Source organism: Rattus rattus, chromosome 14, assembly GCF_011064425.1.
Source record: "Rattus rattus isolate New Zealand chromosome 14, Rrattus_CSIRO_v1, whole genome shotgun sequence".
NCBI lineage: Eukaryota > Metazoa > Chordata > Mammalia > Rodentia > Muridae > Rattus > Rattus rattus.
The window spans coordinates 937,943-959,748 of NC_046167.1; the positions used below are offsets into that span (position 1 = coordinate 937,943).

At 44.5% G+C, this 21,806-nt stretch overlaps 1 protein-coding gene across 1 annotated transcript; it reads right to left on the reverse strand.

Moving 5' to 3' along the window:
- Positions 1–1,956: 1,956 nt before the first annotated feature.
- Positions 1,957–21,723, reverse strand: Ermard (ER membrane associated RNA degradation). Its single transcript, XM_032884366.1, has 18 exons — positions 21,666–21,723; positions 20,888–21,056; positions 20,189–20,328; positions 18,809–18,910; positions 18,162–18,251; positions 16,291–16,388; positions 15,584–15,720; positions 14,824–14,938; positions 13,987–14,089; positions 13,588–13,617; positions 12,719–12,787; positions 11,450–11,623; positions 8,707–8,790; positions 6,770–6,846; positions 6,175–6,300; positions 5,709–5,927; positions 4,502–4,615; positions 1,957–2,555 (listed from the first exon to the last, which is right to left on the reverse strand). The coding sequence occupies exons 1-18, from the start codon at positions 21,669–21,671 to the stop codon at positions 2,372–2,374; spliced, it is 2,037 nt and encodes a 678-aa protein (XP_032740257.1). The 5' UTR covers positions 21,672–21,723; the 3' UTR covers positions 1,957–2,371.
- Positions 21,724–21,806: the final 83 nt, after the last annotated feature.

The window sequence follows — 21,806 nt, forward strand, 5'->3', positions numbered from 1 at the left end:
ATCAACTACAGCCATTGGCTGGCGCAGGACTTAGCTTTATGACTAGCTGTTTTGAATTGAGCATATTTCATTTCCGATTAATTAATTGATGTGTCAAGGGGACATCCTGTATACATCCAGGGTCTTATTTGGAGAACATCTGATGCAATCCAAGACTTATCTTAATCGGTCCCAGTTAATTCACATGGGCTCTCTACAATCCAGACACAGCCCACAGAAAAACTGGTTCCTCCAAAACCCAAACTCTGGAGGTACCACAGTGATTTAGTTTCATTAAAATTACTTAGTAGGGCTATAAACCAAACCACAGACACTCCCTTTTATCTGTTGTAAAGAATTTTCTTTGTTAGTCCCTAAGAGCCAATCCCACAAGGGCGCCCTGCTTTGGCAGAGTGTTGGCTGACTGACTGTGGTGTCCAGGTGTGACTTCTGACTGCAGCTGGGGAGAGCGAGCGAGTGGTTAGAAGCCAGTCTCCACTGCAAGTCTGCACCCCTTCCTCTGCAAAGCTCAATCAGTTCCTTTAGACAAAGGGTTCCCCTCCCCCATCAGCAGTATGGTGATTGGTGGTTGGTTAATAGTGACCTTGCTACCTCCCTTATTCTCCTGTCACCAGCACTAGCCATGCTGATGTCTCCCCCAAAGGGATTAATTCACACAATACAACCCCAATCTTCCCTCATGAAGATGGAACAGATTTCAGACTGTGATTGTTCATGCCTTTCATCAATACAGAATTAAATGAACGGAAGGCCGAGCCTTCAGGTGCACACAGTGCCCCACAGCCCCAGTGGCCGGGTGCCAGCGGTCACTCCCCACTCTTGTCACCCTGGATCTACCTCTCTGTGGCCAGATGAACAGGAAGGAAAGAATTCATTTTCCTGGAGTCCTGAGAATTCACAGGCGACGGCTTCCCACACAGCTGTCAGATTACTTAGTGAAGAGCGCCGCCCTGTGTCTGACTAGAGAAAACACAATCAGGAAATGGACCTAGGAGGTTCTATAATTCCAAATCCAGCATCATTGCATTCCAAGGTGACTTCTCCTTAACATGGGTTCCTGAGATTCCCTCGGGAAGTAAAGCTAGAAAGAAGCCCCACCAGCACTCCGATCCCGTTGGGATACATACCTTTGGCAAACTCCAGAACGGTTAACAAAAGCGCTACCTGTGCCAGGTTCAGATCCACAGGTAAAGGGCACACCTGGCAGAACCAAAAGCTACTTTCAACTGGGACTTCAGGTGAGGACTTGAGGCTGGCTACCATTTTCCCAATGGTTAACTCATGTAAGGCTGGGGAATTGTTGGAGTGTTAGACACATACAGTGAAGATATGCACATAGCAACACACACACATCACACATACACATCTCAATGTAACAGAGAATCCAAATCACTTCCCATCATGGTCCACGAGGGACAAGAAAAGCTGGCATCTGTTGATATTGTAGGGACAGAGCAAAGCATCTGCTGCAGCGCTTTTCCTTCCCTCATGTCAGTCAGATGAGGTGTGTGATGGCGGGGTCAGCATCAACACTGCACAGACAAAGACAAGCCCTCAAGCCTGGTAAACTATGGAGCATGCTCACTTCTCTAGCATCGGGTCTGCACTGCCAACCTTCCTTCTGGCTGGCCTCTGTGCTTCTGTTTTCTTTTCTAGGCAGACTCTTAGAATGATTCGTATCTTTTAGAGGCCACTGGCAGAAATCCCTCACAGGAGTTGAGGAATCTCTTGATCCAGGATTGAACCAGGCCTTATACAGGGCAGAGCCTGCTCTTATCTCAACGCACCTTTGTGGGATGTCAGCTTCCTAAGATTTCCCACCAGTCTCCATAGCATGGCCCCCAGCTCTGGTTCTTTTTGCTCTCAGATCCTGTTGGAAAACCTAGAGAGTTCCGGAGTGGTGTCCACCCAAGCAGCTTGTCCTGATGGAACAGGGAGACAGTACCGAAGACTACATGCTGAAGAAGTCATTCCGTTTATTTCATTATCTTTCAGAACCTCTACATGTGCTTTCTGTGTCTTCTGTTCTCTATTTCCTTTATAGACCTGGTCAGCCCTGAGCAGCCCTGCAGGTACTGCAGGGCAGGGTGAGCCTTGTTTTTAAGTACACTTGGCAATTGGCTGGGGCCATACAGGTAGCACCTTCAATCAACAAGAATCATCAACTCAAGATTGTTCAGAACCTTGAATTTGTACATGTATCATGCAACTGCTTCCTCTACTAATGACGTAAGGAGAAAGGAAGGCTCTAAACTTCTATCACCTGGCCTCACTCATGCACTACCATGGTATGTGTTTCTTAATTGTGCTGGATGTGAAGCCTTTTCTTCTGTGTGGAAACACGTAGATGACAATTCTGACAGGAAGCGTGTCAGCCTATGTCAACTTTATTTGTGTTTTTGGTTAAATGTATTAACATTTGTTTCTTCTCACTGAAAGTCCAAATTCTCAACAAAACTGCATGTGTAAGACTGATGGTTTCATTCCATTTGTTCTTCTCTCGGCTGGTATAGGCCACTAGGTTCTCAGTGTATTGGAGGATCAATTTTAAGAACCTGTTAAGAAGACAGCGAGGAATGTTAGTTTGTCTGTTCTATTACAGAATATAGCAGTGTACATGTCTTGCCTTCTCTTGGGAATATTCCTAAAGATTACTCAGCTGTGTCTGGATTCAGGAAGAAGAAATGCATGCGAAATGAGAATAAGAGAAACCGTTAGAGAAAGGACGCAATGCTGGGGCCAGCGCTCTCCACACTGGGATGGGTCTCATAAGACTCCAGATTCTTTCCCCTCTCTTAGATCTTGACATGATGTTTCTAAGCAATGGAACACAGTTTCAAAGACTGAACAGCTATCTGGCTCAGACTGACAGAGGATGGACACACGGTGAGAGAAGGTCCTGCCCACAAGTCCCTCTGGTACTGAGGCTACATCGTTTGGCTTTCTTCCCTTGGTGTTGATGTGTCTCTCTGAAGAGAAACACCATTACTATGAAACACCTGCCACTGCTAAAACCAGTTTTCCTTAAAGTTATCCTTTGAGGTGGCAGCAAGTTCCAACTGATTATGATACACACCATTTTTACATTTTCAGGTTTATCCTCAGTTTCCTGAGTACTGTAGACTTTCCCGTAGTTGTTTACATTTTTCATGAAGATATGCTAGAGGAATGGAGCCCACAGAGCCTTTGCTCTCCTCTGGGACAGGTATATTCCTCAGGGACACTAGGAGGCTGCTACTAACATGTGGCTAGCACACAGAAGCTACAGAGCTAGCACTGCTGGTGTTAAGGCTGAGTACCCCAACATAGTTGCACTGATGCTTGACTGAGTACCCCAATGTAGTCACCAGTGGTGCTAAGGCTGAGTACCCCAATGTAGTCACCAGTGGTGCTAAGACTGAGTACCCCAATGTAGTCATCAGTGGTGCTAAGGCTGAGTACCCCAATGTAGTCACCAGTGGTGCTAAGGCTGAGTACTCCAATGTAGTTACCAGTGGTGCTAAGGCTGAGTATCCCAATGTAGTTACCAGTGGTGCTAAGACTGAGTACCCCGATGTAGTCACCAGCCTTGCACACACTTGCTAAGGCTCTATTCATCCATCCGTATCCTACTTTCATTTCTGTTGTGATAAAACAACCCAACAAGAAGCCATATAGGGGAAAAAAGGACTTATTTGGCTTGGACAGTTTGTCACTGCAGGGAAGTCACAGTGGTAGGAGCCTGAGCGAGCTCATCATACCCCACCCAAAGTCAACAGCAGAGAGAAACAAGTGCATGTATGCTGCTTGCTGGGTACTCAGCTAGCCCTCTCTCTCTTCTTATTCCATCAAAACCAGGGAATGGTGCCACCCACATGGGCTGGGCCTTCTCACATCAATTAACAATCAAGACAATTCCAAAAGACATGCCCACAGGCCAACCTGATCCAGAAATTCCCTCAACTGAAACTTGAGACTCCAGGTCTGTCAAGTTGACAATGTCAAGTAGTACCACAACTAACCAGTACAGAGCAGGTGAGATGGTTCAGCAGGTACAGCACCACCAAGCAAGCCTGGTGACCTGGGTTTAATCCCTGGAGCACATAGAAAGGCAGAAGAAGGGGCTGGAGTTGTCCTTTGATTTTCACAATTCCCCACCTCACAGCCCCCTCCCCTAGAGTAACTTAAAACTACAACTTATAATACTAGCACTTAGAAAGCAGAGGCAGGCTGGCTTCTCTAAGTTTAAGGCCAACCTGGTTTACATAATGATCCAGGGCCAATCAGTGCAACCCTTCTGGGCACCAAACTACAGCCTGGCTAGTTGAGAGGGTTCACAAAATTAGGTTCAATTTTGTGATCCACAAACTTAGTATCCAATTGTACAGAGAAGACCAGCTAAGAATCAAGGAGAGACTATGGGGATTTAAAAAACCCTCACCAAAGGAATAGCCAAGAGGAGTCAAACTTTCTTAAAATCACCTCAGTGCTGTGTTCTTTCTCCTGAGCAGGTGTACCTTACCTCAGGTACTGCTGTCGTTCCTGAGCACCTTTACCATGAACAGCATGAACACTGACCAATTCCAGTGCAAGGAGCAACAAAATCAGGGAAAGCACAGGACACAAAAGTCCAACGCTGAAAAAGGAGAAAAGCAGGTCAAGGTTTTAACAAAGTTCTTTCCATTTTCGCAAAGAAAAACAGCACTTCACCTAATCAACACCATTTTATGTTATTAAAAAATTCATACAATGTATTTTGATCATGCTTTTCCCCTTTCCAAATGTTCCAAATCCTCCCCAGCTCCCTACATACCCAGCTTTATGTCTGTAAACATGCTTGCTCTCTCTGTCTGTCTGTCTGTCTGTCTGTCTGTCTCTCTCTCTCTCTCTCACACACACCCACCCCACACAAAACCACAAAAAAGAAAAAAAAAGAAAAAAAATACAAAGGGGAAAAAAGCCAAAAACAACCCCCAAAACATGGAGTTCTCTTGCCAACACCTTTAAAGCAGCACCAAAGTCCAAACACCTGGGAAGATGGTTTATCAGTCTTTATCCTTGCTCGCCCGGCCTGGCTCAGTCCCTGCCTTTCAAGCCCAGCCCCTTCCTGCCTTTCACGTTCGGGTCACAAAGTGCTTCTACTCCCCGGCAGCAGCACTTGCTTTAGTCTGGCTCGGTTCCAGTGCCTCCAAATCACTGTGCCAGGTCAGCCCCTAGCCTGCTGCAGGGCTGCACCAGCACCTTCCTCAGCAGATCACACAGTAAAGGACTTTCCCAAGAGGGGAAAGTGTGTTTAACTTTGCCAGATTCCAAGAAATTCCATTTACAGCCTGACCTTATTTTTCCCATGAGATCAGCAGAGATGCTTAAAAATATTTCGCTCCATTTTGGAGGGGAATGAATAGCACTCTGTATATACTACATGAGCGCACACTGAGAAACTTCTGGGAGGCAATGAACATGTATGTGCTGTGATAGTCCTAGAAATATAAGCATTCAACCCAAAGTTCTAGAAATGTGTCCCAAGCAGCTGTTTCTAGAGGAAACCTGAAGAACAGCTCTAGGGCTTACATTTTGGGTGGTGGGACCCACACCAAAAGGCCAAATTTAAAGTTCTATAAAACTGTATACACTGTAACTACCCTCTGAAAGGATCAGCACCCACCGAAGCTTGAGTGAGAGGAGCGCTGAGAAGGGGGTGGGGGGTGGGGGCTGGGGTAATGTCCTACCTGCTGAGCATGCGCACATAGTTCTGACGCTGCCTAGAGCGCAACGTGTGCTCCACCCATTGCCTGTGTCTCAGCTGCAAAGAGGCGATGACCTGGTCAGATGCGCGCTGGCATTGGGAGCTGATGCCTCGGAGCACAACCAGAACTTCTAGAACAATTTTGGGGCAGAACAGTGTAGGAATGCGTGTGTTACAGAGTTCATTGAGCAGCTGGGACCACCTGCAAGTGACAGTGTAGCAATCAGGGGACTCATAGCACCACAGAATGCTACTGCCGGCTCTTTTTTTCCTGAATCTTAAGTGCAACCTCAGCAAGTGACACTCATGTGACTTCACTAGATACATGGTCCTTGCACAAACATCACCTAACCTCACCCAAGGACCCTGTTTGGAGTACAATTCCAAACTGCTGAAATTTAAAATTTATGCTATCATAAATCCCTCAGTTATGTTTCTTCAGTACTCACTTCTCTGAGGGAAGACCGTCCAAGCCATTTATAGCGCAGGCACTCGCAGGCAGGTAGTGGCAGAGCTCACACAGAATCTTGCTAATTAAAGAGTTGCAGGCACATGCTTCCGAATTACCTTCCGATCTGAGGAGCACACAACATTAAAGGTATATTCCAGTAATTAAAACTCCCTCATTATTGGTAATACAAAACGATGTTTAATGCACAGTAACCTTGATCTAAAAATTGCTTTCCCCAACATAAAGGAACATAGGTAGCATGACAGGATCTGTGGCTTGCCCCAGATTAGCCCTACTACAAGTGTGTCTGCTTTATTCTACACTCCCCAAATTTGGACCCCTACTCCTCTTCCTCCTGAGTCCAGACCTTCATCATGTCTGCTGAGCCCTGGTTGAAGAACACTTTATCGTCCAGTCTGTGTTCAACTGCCAAGCTGGGCCCTGTAGCTCCCTTTCCAAAGGTTTCTACCAGCTCTGTACCTGGAGAATGATGATCACTTGGTGCTCACTACAACGGCCAGGCATGGTGTGCACAAACCAGGTGACATGCACAACAGCTTAGATGACATAGACTCAGCCCATGTGACACGCACCTGCCTGCTTCCTGACAGCGCTCTTCTGGCAAAGGCAGCACAGGCCACATCCTGAGGCTTTTCTCACAGCTCAGCACCTGAGAGGAAAGATTTGACTGCTCTAGGTTTTACAGTATCCCAGGAAGGATGTTTTCAACTGCCATAGATATTGAATCACTTTCTAGAAAATATTTGTAAACGGTTACACGCTGCATATTTGAAAACCATGTGGCAGGCTCAAGTATCTTCCATGCTCAGTTGAGCTGACAATTCAACATATTGCTGGGCCTGTGATTACGAACATGTTTGCAACTTGACCCCCTCCGTTAAGAGGCAGCCTACCTTCCCTCCTCTGAACTGTGTGACTCGATTTGGCAACTGCTGTGTGAGTGAGAGCCACAGCACAGATGAGGGAGACATGTCAACACTGTCAACAACTTGTCAGCAGCCGCAGGAAGCCACACAACAGATCCTTCTGCAGGTTTTGACCCGTGATAATATGAGCAAATTAAGTGGCAGCTGTGTAGACACCACTGAATGTGAGTAATTTTCTGCAACAGCAATAACCAGGGCAATGACCTTATAAAGCACAGGACTGTCGCCAAGTAGTGGACAGATAAGAGATGAGAGTCCAAATAGTCAAGGGGCTGCCAGGGGCCAGAGAAGAGGACAGCAAAGGGAGACAGGCTGGAGACTCAGCAATCGGTCCACCGTTCAGAACCTTCCCTCTGTCCTGTCTCTTTAAAACACCTGTAGGTAAGTCCTGCTATCTCTACTTTTCTAACGGTATCTCTGAAAGCAGACTCATGGGGGACACCATCCACACTCCTGCCCCCAATCCAGAGCTCACTGGCAAGGGACTGTTTGATGATCTGGCCCTTCTCACCCACACTGTTTTAGCTGTTTCCTAACTGAAATGTCCCTTCTAGAGGGAAGCTCACAGAACTGACAAGATTCAAAGTCCCTCCCCAAGCTATAAAAGCAGAAGGAAAGAGGACACTCCTGGCTCAGTGGACAGCAACTGCATATGGATAGGGGCTCTGCAATGCATCCCTTGTGAGCTGTCCCCAATGCTGAGATGGACTTCCCAGCCATCTAGAATCCCTTAACTCTAAAGCTCACTGCTACTGAGGCCAACCCAGCTGGATGGTCTCTTTGATCTGTTGTGGTGCCTCTCTGGGAGGAACAGATGTTTGCTCACCTCTCCCCAGGAAAGGTCTCATAATGGATTTGTTTGTCAGCACTGGTCAGGCCTTGGTCTCCAGCATGGCCTCTCTAGGCCTTTCCCAACAAGCATAAACTGGCTGCTACCAGTTTATAGCGGCCTTGTGAGGATGTGCTCACATGCCAGTGTCTATGCAATAGCTATCCTGAGTGTGGCATTCATGGGGACTGCTCTTGTCCTGTCTCCTGCTGTATACAGAATAAAACATCTGAGGCCTGAGGAGATGGCACAATGGTTAGCATCATGCACTACTCTTGCAGAGGACCTGAGTTCAATTCCCAGCACCTGTTGTGTGGCTCACAATTACCTCTACCTCCAGCTCCAGGAGATCAGAAGGCCCTGGCCTGGCCTCCAAGAGCACCTGTACTCGTGTACATACAATCTTAAAAACAAAAAAAATCAAAAAACAAAAACAAAAAGCAGAGAGCATTTGAGATAATCCCCAAACTACCTGGTGGAAAGTTTACTTAAAATTGTAAGTTAATAAAAACTTGTCTTACATGGTAGAAGAAAAAATGACATCCCTTACTTGGTAAAACTTGCTTCTCATCTTGGGAAGTGACTGGTTCCGGCAGCAAGCCAGGCTCCATGCTAAACACTCCACATGTCATCCTTGAGACTGAAGCCACTTGCCCAGGCCACACAGGAGATCTGACCAAGACCTGGGCCGTTCTGATGGACCTGAAGCAGGAATGCTGTCCCACCACCCTCTCCCACCCCCTGCAGTGCATACCTGTTTTTGCAGCTGGCAAGCTGGATGGCAGCGAGCCCTGTAGCCTTCTGCAAGGCTGACCAGCAACTGTATTGCTGCTTCCTCCTGGTGTAGAAACACTGATGTCAGGCATTATAGGTCTATGCTGGGTGTTGTGTCTTCTTCTGAATCATGTCTGACTCGGAGCCTTCCACTGCCTTCTTCAAAATAACTCTACTGAGCTGAAGCATGGTAAAGCTCTTCAACAAAGTAGGGTCAACCATAACCAACAAAGTGATCAACTGGAGCTGACTAATCACCATAATTTACAAAGATCACACCCTGTGATCTGTCCATAGCATAGCAAAACTACAAATGTATGAGGAGAAAAAGATCCCAAAATGAATGGAAAAAATTTAAGGACTGAAAATCAATACAATTAGAAGGAAATTACATGACCTTAAGCAGTTAATTGCTAAACACATAAATATTAAAAAGCATAGATAAAGTATTACAGTACATTCTAAATTATATAAATATATAACTGAATATAATGTGTAACTGATGTAAATGTGTAACTGAAAAGCCAAGTCTGCCACAGGAAACTACAAAAATGAAAAGTTGGGGAGCCAAAGCTGGCAGAAGCCAGAAGTGGGGACTGCTTCATTCTCAACGGCACGGAGCAAATGACTGAGACGACAGCAGATTGAAGTGCTGGGACATGTGCCAACCCTTCACTCACTGACAACTAAGTCACAGCCACATCACGGGCAGCATCCTCATAGCTGTGGTGCCAAGCCTAGGGTGACTGCTGGGACGGACGGGAGGGAGCACACACTTCCGCTCTAAAGTACGAAAGCACAGGCGGCCTCTGCACAGAGGGACATGATGTGCAGAAAAGGATCTGGCTGCTGTGTTGAGAAAAGAGAAGGAGGGGACTGACAAGGCAAGTGCCCCTCCAGGAAGTAAGTGATGGTGATTTCGCCAAATAAGGGAATAACACTGAGTAAAAGATTCAAGACATATCTTAAGACACAACGCTGAGAATTGAATGTGCAAACAGGAAAGGGAGTCATGGGAGTCTGGGAGCCTTGGAGCCACCTTAGATGGGAGGCTGGGGTGCACACTCACCACAGACCAGGACATACCTGCTATTGATTGGTTCTTTCTTTCTTTTTTTCTTTTCTTTTTGAGACAGGGTCTTATATATCCCAAGCTGGTCTCAAACTCTATGTAGTTGAGGATGCCTTCTGAATCCTTCTGCCTTTACCTTCTGAGTGAGGGCTGGGGTTACAGGTATACACCACCATACCTGGTTCATGCAGGCTGGGGATCAAACTAAGGTATTCATGCATACTAGGTAAATACTCGACCAGCTAAGCTCTATCCTTAGTTTCTGAGTGGTGTTCAATATAGTGAAAGATGTCAGATTCCCTACGCGATTCTAGAATATTCTGTTTGTTTTCTGGGTCTGGGTTTAATGACATAGCTCACATGGAATAGAAACAATGAAAACAGACAATTCTGAGGCCATAGGGTGTTGTCTTTAATATCTGGAGAGCACTGAACTGAAGACTCAGCAAAGAGCAGAGCCTCGAGTAGGAGAATGCAGGGCTGGGCGCTGATGACACAAAAGAGAGTTATCAGGTCTCCACATGGCGTTTGGAAAGGCTGCTAGCAATTTCAACAAGAAAACTCAGGAAGTCTCTACCTCACTCCCCAAAGGCACTAAATTCTACTTGGAGAAAATGGAAAAAACAAAACAAAACAAAAAACCCAAAACACTAGGAAAATTATGTATTGGTTATAATTCTTAGAATGCAAAGAAGCTTTCAAGAATGACATCAAAGGCAGAAGCCAAGGAAAAAGTCCAGAGATAAAGAAAAATAACAGGTGGCACATCACTGAAAACAGCAGTAAGATTAATAAACCAGTGGAAAATGCACACAAGCATAAGATGGCAAAGGAACGACAGCCATCAGTGCAAATGAAACAAAAGACAGACAGTCCTTGCTGTCACCGCCACAGGGCTTTACCTTTGCAAGCTCACTAACAGAGATGCCCAAGTGAGCACAGTCCTTCAGGTCACCATTACAACCAGAGAACTTCATCAGTCAAAGGGACAGCACACATATCCATGGAGACAGACCACTTGGATAAATGGTGGTCTGCTAAGGCAACGGATAACAGACAGCTAACAGAACAGGCACAGCAAAGGTCCCAAAATACAGCTAATGAGAAGTGCTGCTTATAGGGGAAAGCTCCTGGGACAGTCATGGAAGGAAGCAAGGACATCCAACTTTTAAATGTTTCATTTCTGGCAAAGGGGGTTCCTGATGGCTTGATGTCAACTTTCCTTAGACTTTTAAACAGTTTTAAAAATAACTGTCATGCATATAAACTGAAAACAAAAGTACCAGCTACACCATTACAACTGAAGCTATTTACTTTAAAACAACAAAATCATTAGTTTCAGAAATGTAAATATCCTGTTCCGTCAGTTTAACAGACACTGGTGGGCATTTCCCGCACTTGACCAATCGTGGGTAACTTGTTCTTTGGTTGTTAACACTGACACTGCTATTAAGGACAGAGGCAAAGACGCATTTCAAAGAAGACAAATTACCTCAGAGAATGCACACATGTACACATTCTGACAGAGTAGTACTGTAACTCAAATGAAGATGGGAAATTTTCAATAGATAATCCCATTTGAGAAATAAGACATCTCTTTCAATGCTGGTGGCAGTCCGTCCCGCCAGCCGCCCTCCTCCCTCTGTGGTACCTTCACTTCTGACAGTGTGTCCTCCTCAGTGCATCTGAGCAGGAGCACCAGGCAGAATGTGAGCAGCTGGCCTGCTGCTGCTTTGGGAAATTCACGTATGTTGATCTCCCCGTGGCTTAAACGATCCCGGATACGAGGACCCTCCTGATAGCTCAGGAGATCCCACAAGAAGTCCTTTTAGAATTAACAGAGAAACATTCTGTTAGTGTTCTGGGCAGACAGAAGAGTGGATGGCAGGGTTTCCAGGCAGTTCCTGGCTTGTTTATAAACTGATGGGAACTGTGAGTCTCAAAGAGGGCACTCATCCCATCCTGCAGCTGGAGCTGTAGTGGGGAGCCCTTGTTCAGTACAGCCTCCTGTGGGGGCAGAGCAACCACCGAGGGAAGGGAAACAAACTCCCCTAAAGAAGCCCACGTCACTGCTCTCGCTAGGAGCATAACCAAGCAGCTGTCCTTGGTCACTGCTTCCTTTGCATTCACCACAGCCTGCTCCTACATCTTTCTTTTCTTTTCTTTTTTTTTTTCCTACTCCTGCATCTTAAGCCAACGCAGATAGCTGCTCCCTCCTCTAACGGTACATGCCCAAAGGCTCTCTCTGCCAGACTGTGGGGGGAAGTCAGAGAACCACTGATGTGGGCAGACTGCCAACAGATGAAGAGTCCAGGGATTCAAGACAAAAAGGAGAGGAGGAGGAGGAGGAAGGAGGGAAGGAGGGGAGGGAGGAGGAGGAGGAGGAGGGAGGAGGAGGAGGAGGAGGAGGAGGAGGAGGAGGAGGAGGAGGAGGAGATGAGCTAGATTAGTTATCTGACTGACTGATGTCAGGAAGCGATGCCAAAATCACATAAGGAATGGGAAGTATAATCCAGCTCTTCTCTCAGTGAAGTGGGATAGACAAAAAGTATCTACTATAGTCTATAGAGAAGTCACTATAGTATTCTTATAAAATATAAAACGCTGATTGAAAATGGACCAAAACATTAATCTTATCATCCAACACTTAATCTCAAAAACATCTGACTGCTGCTAAGTTTTACAAGCAAATATATAGTCCTTTCTTAAGTAAAAATACATAGAATCAATAAATAAAAGTGTTTAGAAAGACAGCAGCCAAATAATCAGGCATTCAAAATGCACAGCACCTACACTGTAGTCACTTCTGATGGTGTCTGTGACAGGTCAAGGTGACAGGCAGAAGCAAGTCAGCTTCTGAGCACACCACAAATAATGTTCATAACCAGAAAGATGCAGACCGGAGATACATGGACTTTACCATGGCAGGCTCCCCCAAGAAACACGGAAGCTGGTTGATGCTACCATCACTCATGTGTTTTGCTAGTATCTAGAACACCAAACACAGATGAGTCAGTAAGCCATTAAGCTGACACAGGCACATATACTACAAACACAAGAGTCATGTATGTACACGTACAGAGACATTGATCTGTACACATACAATTAGGATATCTACAGTTGTCCTGGATGAAAACAGTTGTTCTCAGCAGTGGTTATAGCCAATGGCATCAATCTGTTTGCATTCTCCAACTTTGTGTTTTGTACAACTACAGAAATAAGATCAACAATATTGGGTATTAAAATTAACCTGAAAGCTTTATTTATTTATTTGAAACAGAGTTTCATGTATTAAGGTTGGCTTCAGATCCTGCATCTACCTCACAAGTGCTGGATTGCAGGTATGTGCCACCATGCTGGGTGTATTCAGTGCTGGAGACTGAACCCACAGCTTCCACGCCAGGCAAGCACTCAATTCACTAAAGTACAGCCCCAGAGGTCTATTTAAACCTAGCATGGGCTTCTTCTTCTTGCCTATGACCATCAACACTTCCTTGTAAGCACGCCTACTTATGGTTTATCGTTTTAATTAGTAGCATTATTTTTAAACTCACTTATTTTACCTGCATGAGTATTCTTGCCTACATTTATGTATGTGTACCATGTGTATGCCTACACCTGGTTATGAGCCACCACATGGGTGCTTGGAACCAAACCCAGGTCCTCTGAGAAAAGCAGCAAGTGCTCCTAACCTCTGAGTATTCTCCCCAGCCCTAATCATTGTGTTTTAATTTTTACCTCGAAAGAAAATAATTTTTTCAATTTTTTTTTGCAAGTTTGGCTACTTACTTCATCGAACGTGGTATATAGAATTGTTGACTGCAGAAAAGGGAAGAGAGAAAAGAGAAACAATTAAAAAGAACAGTTGTATTATACAAAATCAGAAACAGTTCTGCAGAAAATGCTGATGTTTTGCAACACCATGAAGCGTGTGTGTGTGTGTGTGTGTGTGTGTGTGTGTGTCTCTGTGTGTGTGTGTGTGTGTGTGTGTGTCTCTGTGTGTGTCTCTGTGTGTGTGTGTGTGTCTGTGTGTGTTGTGAGGGACTGAATCTGGGGTTTTGCAGATACCATGCAAGTGCTTAGCTGCTTATCTGCATCTCCAGTCCTTAAAACTTTTAAATAGCCAGAGAACATTGTCAACATAGTAACTGCAGTTGTGGTGAGTAACAGAAACAGAAACACAGGTACCTCAGCTGTGAGCAGTCTATCAGCACATTTGTTAACTGTAGCAAAAACTCTCCTGAGTCCAGCTTCTAGCTGTGACAGCAACAGCATGGTGCAGTCCGCAAACCTATGGGACCCAAGGAAATCAGCAGGTGTCTCAGTAACTGCACTGCAGCCTCAACACAACTAACAGGGCCCTGAGAACAAGGACACAACCTGCCATGGGAGAAGCAAAATAAGGACCGCTTCTCTTTCTTTTCTTTTCTTTCTTTGTTTTCTTTCTTTTTTTGTTGGTGTTTTAAAGCTTGATGAAGCATTTTATAGTTTCAGTAGAACAAAATGTCATCAAGTATCTATAAATGCCACATGTTACTTTTGAGGATGGCCAGAACATCAGAGCTACAGGGAGTGGCTGAAGAAAAAGTGAATCCAAGAGTGAGGTCACCTGAGGATAAGTAATGACCAACTCACTGGATCTCCAGTCTCTGCCTCTCTGAAAACACACTGTGCCTGGCTTTTGCATGGCTTTATCTTTGAGGGAATACATGGCCAGCTTATCTGTCTCCCTCGCCCCGCAACCCCCAAACAGTTCTCTAAGGATAGGTTCGATGTTTTACTTACAGGAAGAACTCAGAAAAATACTACGAAGCTTATTCTAACAACAACAACCAAAAGTTCTATCAATGGCTGCAAGAGGATGATACAGAGTATTTCAGTCACGGCTTGTCTGAGTCAGCAGAGGAAGGCGCTCTACACCCAGTCTAATCTGAGGGAGTTACCTCTACCCCCTCGGTTGGGACAGTAAGCCAACTTTAGATGAAGGACAGCTAAGCACCAAGAGCACCGTGCCACCCTCGTCACCTGTGCGACTTAAACTTGCTCACTGCCAGCTCCCAATATGGCAACATGATTTTTAATACAAAGCTGGATTTCGTCATCACTGTCTCTAACGCTGAGAGTACCTTGTCAGTCACACCTGTAAAAGAGCAAGCATCTCGGTAAACACAAGCACAGTCACAACGGAAAGACGTCAGGAACACATGTGGACAGACATGCCAATCAGCCAGCACCCTGAGACAGATGAACTGTGGCCTGGGTCGGACATCCCAAAAAAGGGAGAGCACCTGGCCTACAGCTACAGTGGAGTGGCCTCAGGAAGTTGCCAAGAGGAGAAATGGGCAACCAATTCCTTCAGGGACTTAAGCAGCAACTGAGAGTAGGGCTCAAGGTACCCTAGCTGAGGACATTGACCTGGAGGAGTAAGATGTATTCTCAGAAAACATGGCAAGTTTCTACTGTGTGCACAGCTGATATAATGGCCGCAAGTACAGATGCAGACAAGGTGAGAGGAAAGAAGAACAGATACCATGAATTCCCCCAAGATTTCTGAAAGACAGCACATTTGAGGAAGAGACCAGGTCTAGCTGTGTCTCTCAGGGCTAACAGCACCCCAGAGCAGTGGGAAGGGGTGAAGTTTGAAAGGGTCTTTCAGTAACTCACAGAGCCATCTTAGCAATGGCAAGTGAGTATTTCACCAAGAATTCAAGTCTGATGCTACTTACGAACTGTGCAAATACCTCCGTGAAGACAGAGTAAGGGGGGTGTGAAATGTAGAACTTGCCAGGAAAAACAATCACATCCTCTAGGTTCGTGAGTGTTACAAAAGGTCGATGTGCCAACTGGACTTTTGTGTGGTGAAGGTAACTCTTCAGTAACTGACCCAGTCCTGCTGTCAACAGCAACAAGGCTGAACAGTATCTAGGGAAGGAAACAGAGATCTCCTGGCAAACGATCACAGCCACAGACAAAGGACTTTTCTTAGACAGATGTGTTAAAATTATGCAAGGATGAAGGTTGAGAAGGATCAATGGGGAAAAGCATCTGCAGCCAAGCTGGATGCTCTGAGTTCAATCCCTAGGCCCGCATTTGGAAGGAGAGAAACATTTCCCACTATTGCCCTTAGACTTCCACACAAATGCTGTGGCATGTATGGGAATGAATAAATGAATGTAAAAAAATTAAGGGAGTTAAGAAATCAAACATCAGAACTCTCCATAGAGGGAATTAAGCCGTACAATAACTAGGAAGGCTATTGCTGTATCAAAATGCCCAGGTTTTCTACCTATCCAGGCACCTATACTTGTTCCTGGGAGCAAAGGCATTGAAACATCTTCTATCCCACTCCAGTTGCTCTGCTGCTAATGTGCAACCTGACCATCCATGTCTCAAATTCTTTGCCTTTCAAAAACAATCCTTTCTTTGTGAGAAATTCAAAATATAGCAAATTCTTAAGCAGATTAAGGAAAAAGTTATTAACCAGCAACTTACTTTGGAGGAATATCTTGAGGGGAAGCAAAGCCATGCCACAAGACGTTTCTCAGGTTGAGTCCACAGGGAGACCCGATGAAGACTTTTAGTACGTCCATCTAATCCATCAAGATAGTGGATTACTGAATCATGGAGCAAATCAATTCAACCCTAAAATATCTGCTTTCTCCCTTGGACCTAAGAAAGCCAGCAGCTTCTGCTAGTATAAATAGTGACAATAATGAAACTAACATGAAAATGTTAACACATTTTTATTCAGTATGCACCAGTATCTAGATGTCACAGGAGAACCTGAGGGAATTGTTTCTGTACTTCCACCAAGTGTAAGCTAGGGTTTGAACTGCTGTCAGCCTTGTGGCAGGTGCCTGTCCCCAGTGAGCCATTTCACTGGCCTGAAACCAACATTTATTGAGTATTTAACATATGCTGGACACATTGTTTAATGAGTCATCAACTCATTTATCCCTAGAACTGCCTTTGAGGAAGGCACTAATATTTCCCCCGTGCATATAAAGTAACCCAAGTGAAGAAGATGAACCCAAGGTTTCAGAAACCAGGACCAGCAAAGCAGTCTCAGGGATAGGAGCTAGTCATGTACTCAGAGTGTATGGCTTTAACACTAGACATCAGAGGCACCAGGATCTGGAGACGGCAGAAAGTGACAGATACGAACTCCACACCAGCCAGCATGGGCCTGTATGGTAAAAAGGATGAGAAGAGCAGCTCCAGCTAGTGGTACCCAAGCCCTGTGTTCCCACCTGCCTGGACAGACTCATGAGAGAGGAAAGACCAGTCAGCCCTCAAGGAAAGAAACAGAAACAGTCTTGGTTTACATAGAGCGCTGCTGCAGAGCAGAGTAAAACCTGCTTTCTGGGCCTCTCAAGCAGAACCAGAGAGTGGAAAGCTCAGAGAGGTTCAACCCAAAATCCATGTTCAACAGCCACATCTCTGTGCAGCAGCTTCAGAACTCCATTCCCCACCCCCATTTTATATACCGTTTATCAGCAGTTAAGAAAATCATCTAGGGGTTGGGGATTTAGCTCAGTGGTAGAGCGCTTGCCTAGCAACCGCAAGGCCCTGGGTTCAGTCCCCAGCTCGAAAAAAAAAAAAAAAAAAAAAAAAAAAAAAGAAAAATCATCTAGAGGATAAAAGTGGCCATTTGGAGGAAATGTCTAGTGGGAACAAAATGTGTTTAATGACTCAGTAAAATAGGAGGCCGCGCTCCAGCCTCATTCAGGCTCTCCACCAGAAAATGATTCTCAAGCTGGCAAGCGGGTGAGCAGTGAGGGGGGTGTGTTTACTGAGGGTGGTTCCTTAGCCCCAAATGTGAATTGGGTGGATCTTTGGTACAACTCGGATGACTGTTCTGCTCCTTTGCCTCTCTAAGCTGCCTACATGTTATCCTTTAGTTTGAAGTCTCTTGGTTACAGTCCCTCTAGAATATTCTGAAAAGTATAAATGATATATACACACACCTTATGTTGCTATAAGTCTGCATGGCTGTAAAAATCATAAATTCCTACCTGTTAAAAACACAAGTATTTTAGGACAAAAGTGTAATGCTACCATTCCAAGGTGGTAAATATAGTCTATGTCAGACTTAGCATTACCATTAGGAATCCTTAAATAAGCAAAGTGACATGCTTCCAACGGCCTCTCTGGCTGAACCTATATGGCTATTCTATCATCATCAAATCTGGGGAGAGAGACCCATGGAAAAGGTGGAAGAGGGAGAGTTCCAGAAGGAAGAGAGAAGCATACACTTAATCTGTGAAATAGTTAATGTTTTCCCAGAGTATTGTAGCTTTGGAAGATCAAAGGCACAGCTCCTGCCAGCTCCTCTATGCTTTGTGAATAATTTGCACACTCACCACAGTATGTCCAAAGATGTGTGCAAGCTCTGCAGATGCAAGAAGATCTCTTAGGAGAAAGGGACACTCATTCCCAATCAGTAAAAATACCTAAAATTCAAACAGAAATCACATAATTATATAATAATCAGCAGTAATATTTTTAAAAGAGTACAATGTATGAAGCATTGTATAAATGAACAAAGAAAAGTGTTTAAAGATTTCCTTTCCTGTGTGTGTGTGTGTGTGTGTGTGATGGCTGCACATGCCTAGAGGCCAGAGAAAGGCAGGATCCTCCATCACTCTCCACCTTATTCCCTCGAGTCAAGGCTTCTCACTGGAACTGGAGTTAGAATGGAGGCCCCGAAAGCCCCAGTCATCCCCATCTCCACCCCCTCGTCCCACAGCATGGTGTTACAGGAGGTGCAGAAGCAACCACACATAGCTTTTCATTGTTTAAACACACGTGCTGTTATCTAAGTTTAGGTACTCATGCTTATGAAGCAAGTATTTTTATTTACTGAGTCATCTCCCAGCTCACAAAAACTGGGAGTTCTTAATCATGTACAAAGAGAATTTTATAGAAAAACAATCATAAAAAGCAAGAGATCTGAAGTTCTTGTGTTCATCCAGGTGCTCTAGCAAACAATGAGGATCCTCATGCTCACATCGCCTAAGGCTCGTTCCAGACAGGAAGCTAGTTTCATCACGCTGAGGGAGATGGCAGCAGACTGTGAGCTCTCCAAGGCATCGTATATTTCAAGAAACAGCTATTCAAAGGAAGACACACATTAGAGCTCATGAAAGATGTTCCTCAAAGCAACAATAATTTGTATTCATTTACTATTACCAAACTCAAGCCTCTTAAGATGTAAAGATTATAAATTTTTGGAATAAAAATGGTTTATATTGAAATACTATAATAAAGGGACTTATTTAATACCTGAGGGGTTCTTCTTTAAATCTTTGCTCAAAACACAAATTTGACATTAGTAATTAATTAATCAGATATTCTGACCTACTCATTTCCTATAATGATTTTTAGTTGTTCCTCTATGAGGGCAGCTTACCTCGCTGTTTTGGGATCAGACATATTACAGGGGCTGCTTTATTACAGTTCTTGACATGTCAAATGAAACACAGGAAAAGACAAAAAGCAAAGCACACAAGAAGTGCATTAGGACTTGCCCCATATTACTACCTTCTTTTTCAATTCACAGTCAAGAAAGCAAGCACCTACTCTCTGATCTACTAACCTTGTCATCTCTCCAGCAGGTCTGTTCTATATGCTCAAGTGGACTATATTTTCTAAAGCCTAATTGAGTCCAAAAGTTGTTTAAAGAATTATCTTCAACTCAGGCTTCAGATATAAACTTACACTTCTCTTGCAGTCCCTGGGACCTCTTCAGAGTTGGAAGGTATAGTGAGCATAGTTAAAAAAAAATGCTTTTTATACATGGAAAAATAACTTAGGATCCCCACTACACCCAAAGCTGCATTGGATAACCAGGCATCATCCACTCAAGATAACAGACACAGTCCTAGAACCCCACGGCGGGCGACCTCTGGACAGTATATAAACAGAGACTAAGAGCAATGCTCTGCTCTGCACATCTGGAGAGACAACACTATGATCTGCCCTTCAGCTGGAGAGTCTCCCCAGGATCCTGACCCTCAAGACAGTCTGACCTGACCTTCAGCCAAGATGTGTCACATAGTTAGGGAGATAGGCTTAGGGCTGTAGTTAGGAATAAGAGTATGAGGGTTGGGGATTTGGCTCAGGGGTAGAGCGCTTGCCTAGTAAGCGCAAGGCCCTGGGTTCGGTCCCCAGCTCCGAAAAAAAAAAAAAAGATGAGGAATAAGAGTATGAACATTATGTGATGAATCTCAACATAATAAAATACAACTTTTGTGGTAGTAACTACGTGTATCTACCTGCTTCCTTGTGACAGTAGGTCAAAGATGGAAAAGACACCCTTAACTTGGCAAGTAATGAAGATTTCCAATTTGCAAAGTCTTTCATTTCTAAAGAGATGCAAATGTCAAACCTCCGGAGAAGTTGTCCACTGGTACCATGGTGAATACTGAGTTTCAAACTGTGCTCTGCTCAGAGATGAGATGTGTAGATGGATGGCCTCACACACAGGACCCAGGCGCTGCACACTTTGCCTGTAGTCCAGACTGTGCCCTTATAGGAGGAGAAAATGTTTTAGCTCTATGTCCAGGGATGAAAATCATCTAAGTCAGAGAAACCTTTAATACAGAATGTCCACAAAATCAAGCAGTTTATAACTGGACATGTGGTAAATAGACATACAGTTCATTAGACATGAACTGTAAAAGGTTTTACAGAACGTGTAGCTGTTGGTTTAGTTGCTCTTGACCAACTACAAAAATCTGGAATTTGAGAAATAACTCATATTGTTGATTAGGTGCTGTTCTGTGTAACATGATTAGAGGTGCTACTCCATTCTATCTTGTCTTTTATCCAGAGAATCCATGCTGTATATATAGCTAGTGACTAGTGGATCCAAGTCCTAATATACTAGTATCTCTTAGACGCCGCCTCCTTGACCCTTCTGCTTACATTATCCCTTTAACTAAGCATCTTTTGACTTTTGTATATTTCTCCTCTTCACAACTACACTATTACACTCTTCAAGAAGAACAAATTAGGGTTTTACTGGACAACACATTTTTCATGGGACAGTACTAACTGAAGCTAGATGTACAAAGAGAATACAAACCTAATTCTGCATAGCTCACACGGTCTGTAATTGCTTTCCAGCGTACTTCGCCATTTTGGGTTACAATGCTATCGATATCACAAATTTCAGTGAGTTCAAACCCAAGGTTACAAATCAAGTCATGCACTAAAGGAGAAAGGCATGTGGTAATGGAATCCCCTGTTAAAATCTGAAATATAAAACATAAAAGGCACTGTTACATTCAAGTGGAAAGAAAATTGGATTAAGAACAGACTTAATTAAGGTATGCAGCTGTTAATATACTTTCCGGACATAATAGCTCTATGTGTAGAACAGTGCTTAGACACTAAGGGTATGTATCTGTTTTAAATGTTCCTTGTGAAATTGTTATCGTTTCGTTAATCACACTTGCTGACTCTAGAGTTCGCGATATTGGTAGATTTTCTGAACAATGTGTCACTCCTTTCGGCATTCCTTCATTTTTACCGCAGTTATTAAAATCAGAGATACTTTACAGGGAATGTAAGAAGAGAAAACCTAGCATCCCTGACGTTGGTATGAAACACAACTTCCGACCCAAAAGCACTGAGTTAAGGGTGTAGAGAGATGGCTGCCAGGCCTGAGGCGATTTACCTTTTTCGTTTTTCAACAAACCCTCCCTCCTCTCATTAAGCACAGTGTTCTGAAAATTGACTTCCCCTGTAGCTTGTAAGCCCACCCGCACTCTCGCGTGACAGCATCCCCCTGCAAAGCCTGCGAGGAGGGGTTACTGGAACAACTCACTAGGTGAGTGATAGGACCCAGCGCCCCGCCCTACCTCCATCGCTTCCGCTCAGGTCGGGGCGCTTTCTGATGACTCGCGCGTCCCTCCTCCCCGGTTTCCGGGATACGGCGCTCTCTGATGATTCGTTCCTCTTCGCTCTTCTCCGACTTCCGCGATGCGGCGCTCACTGATGAC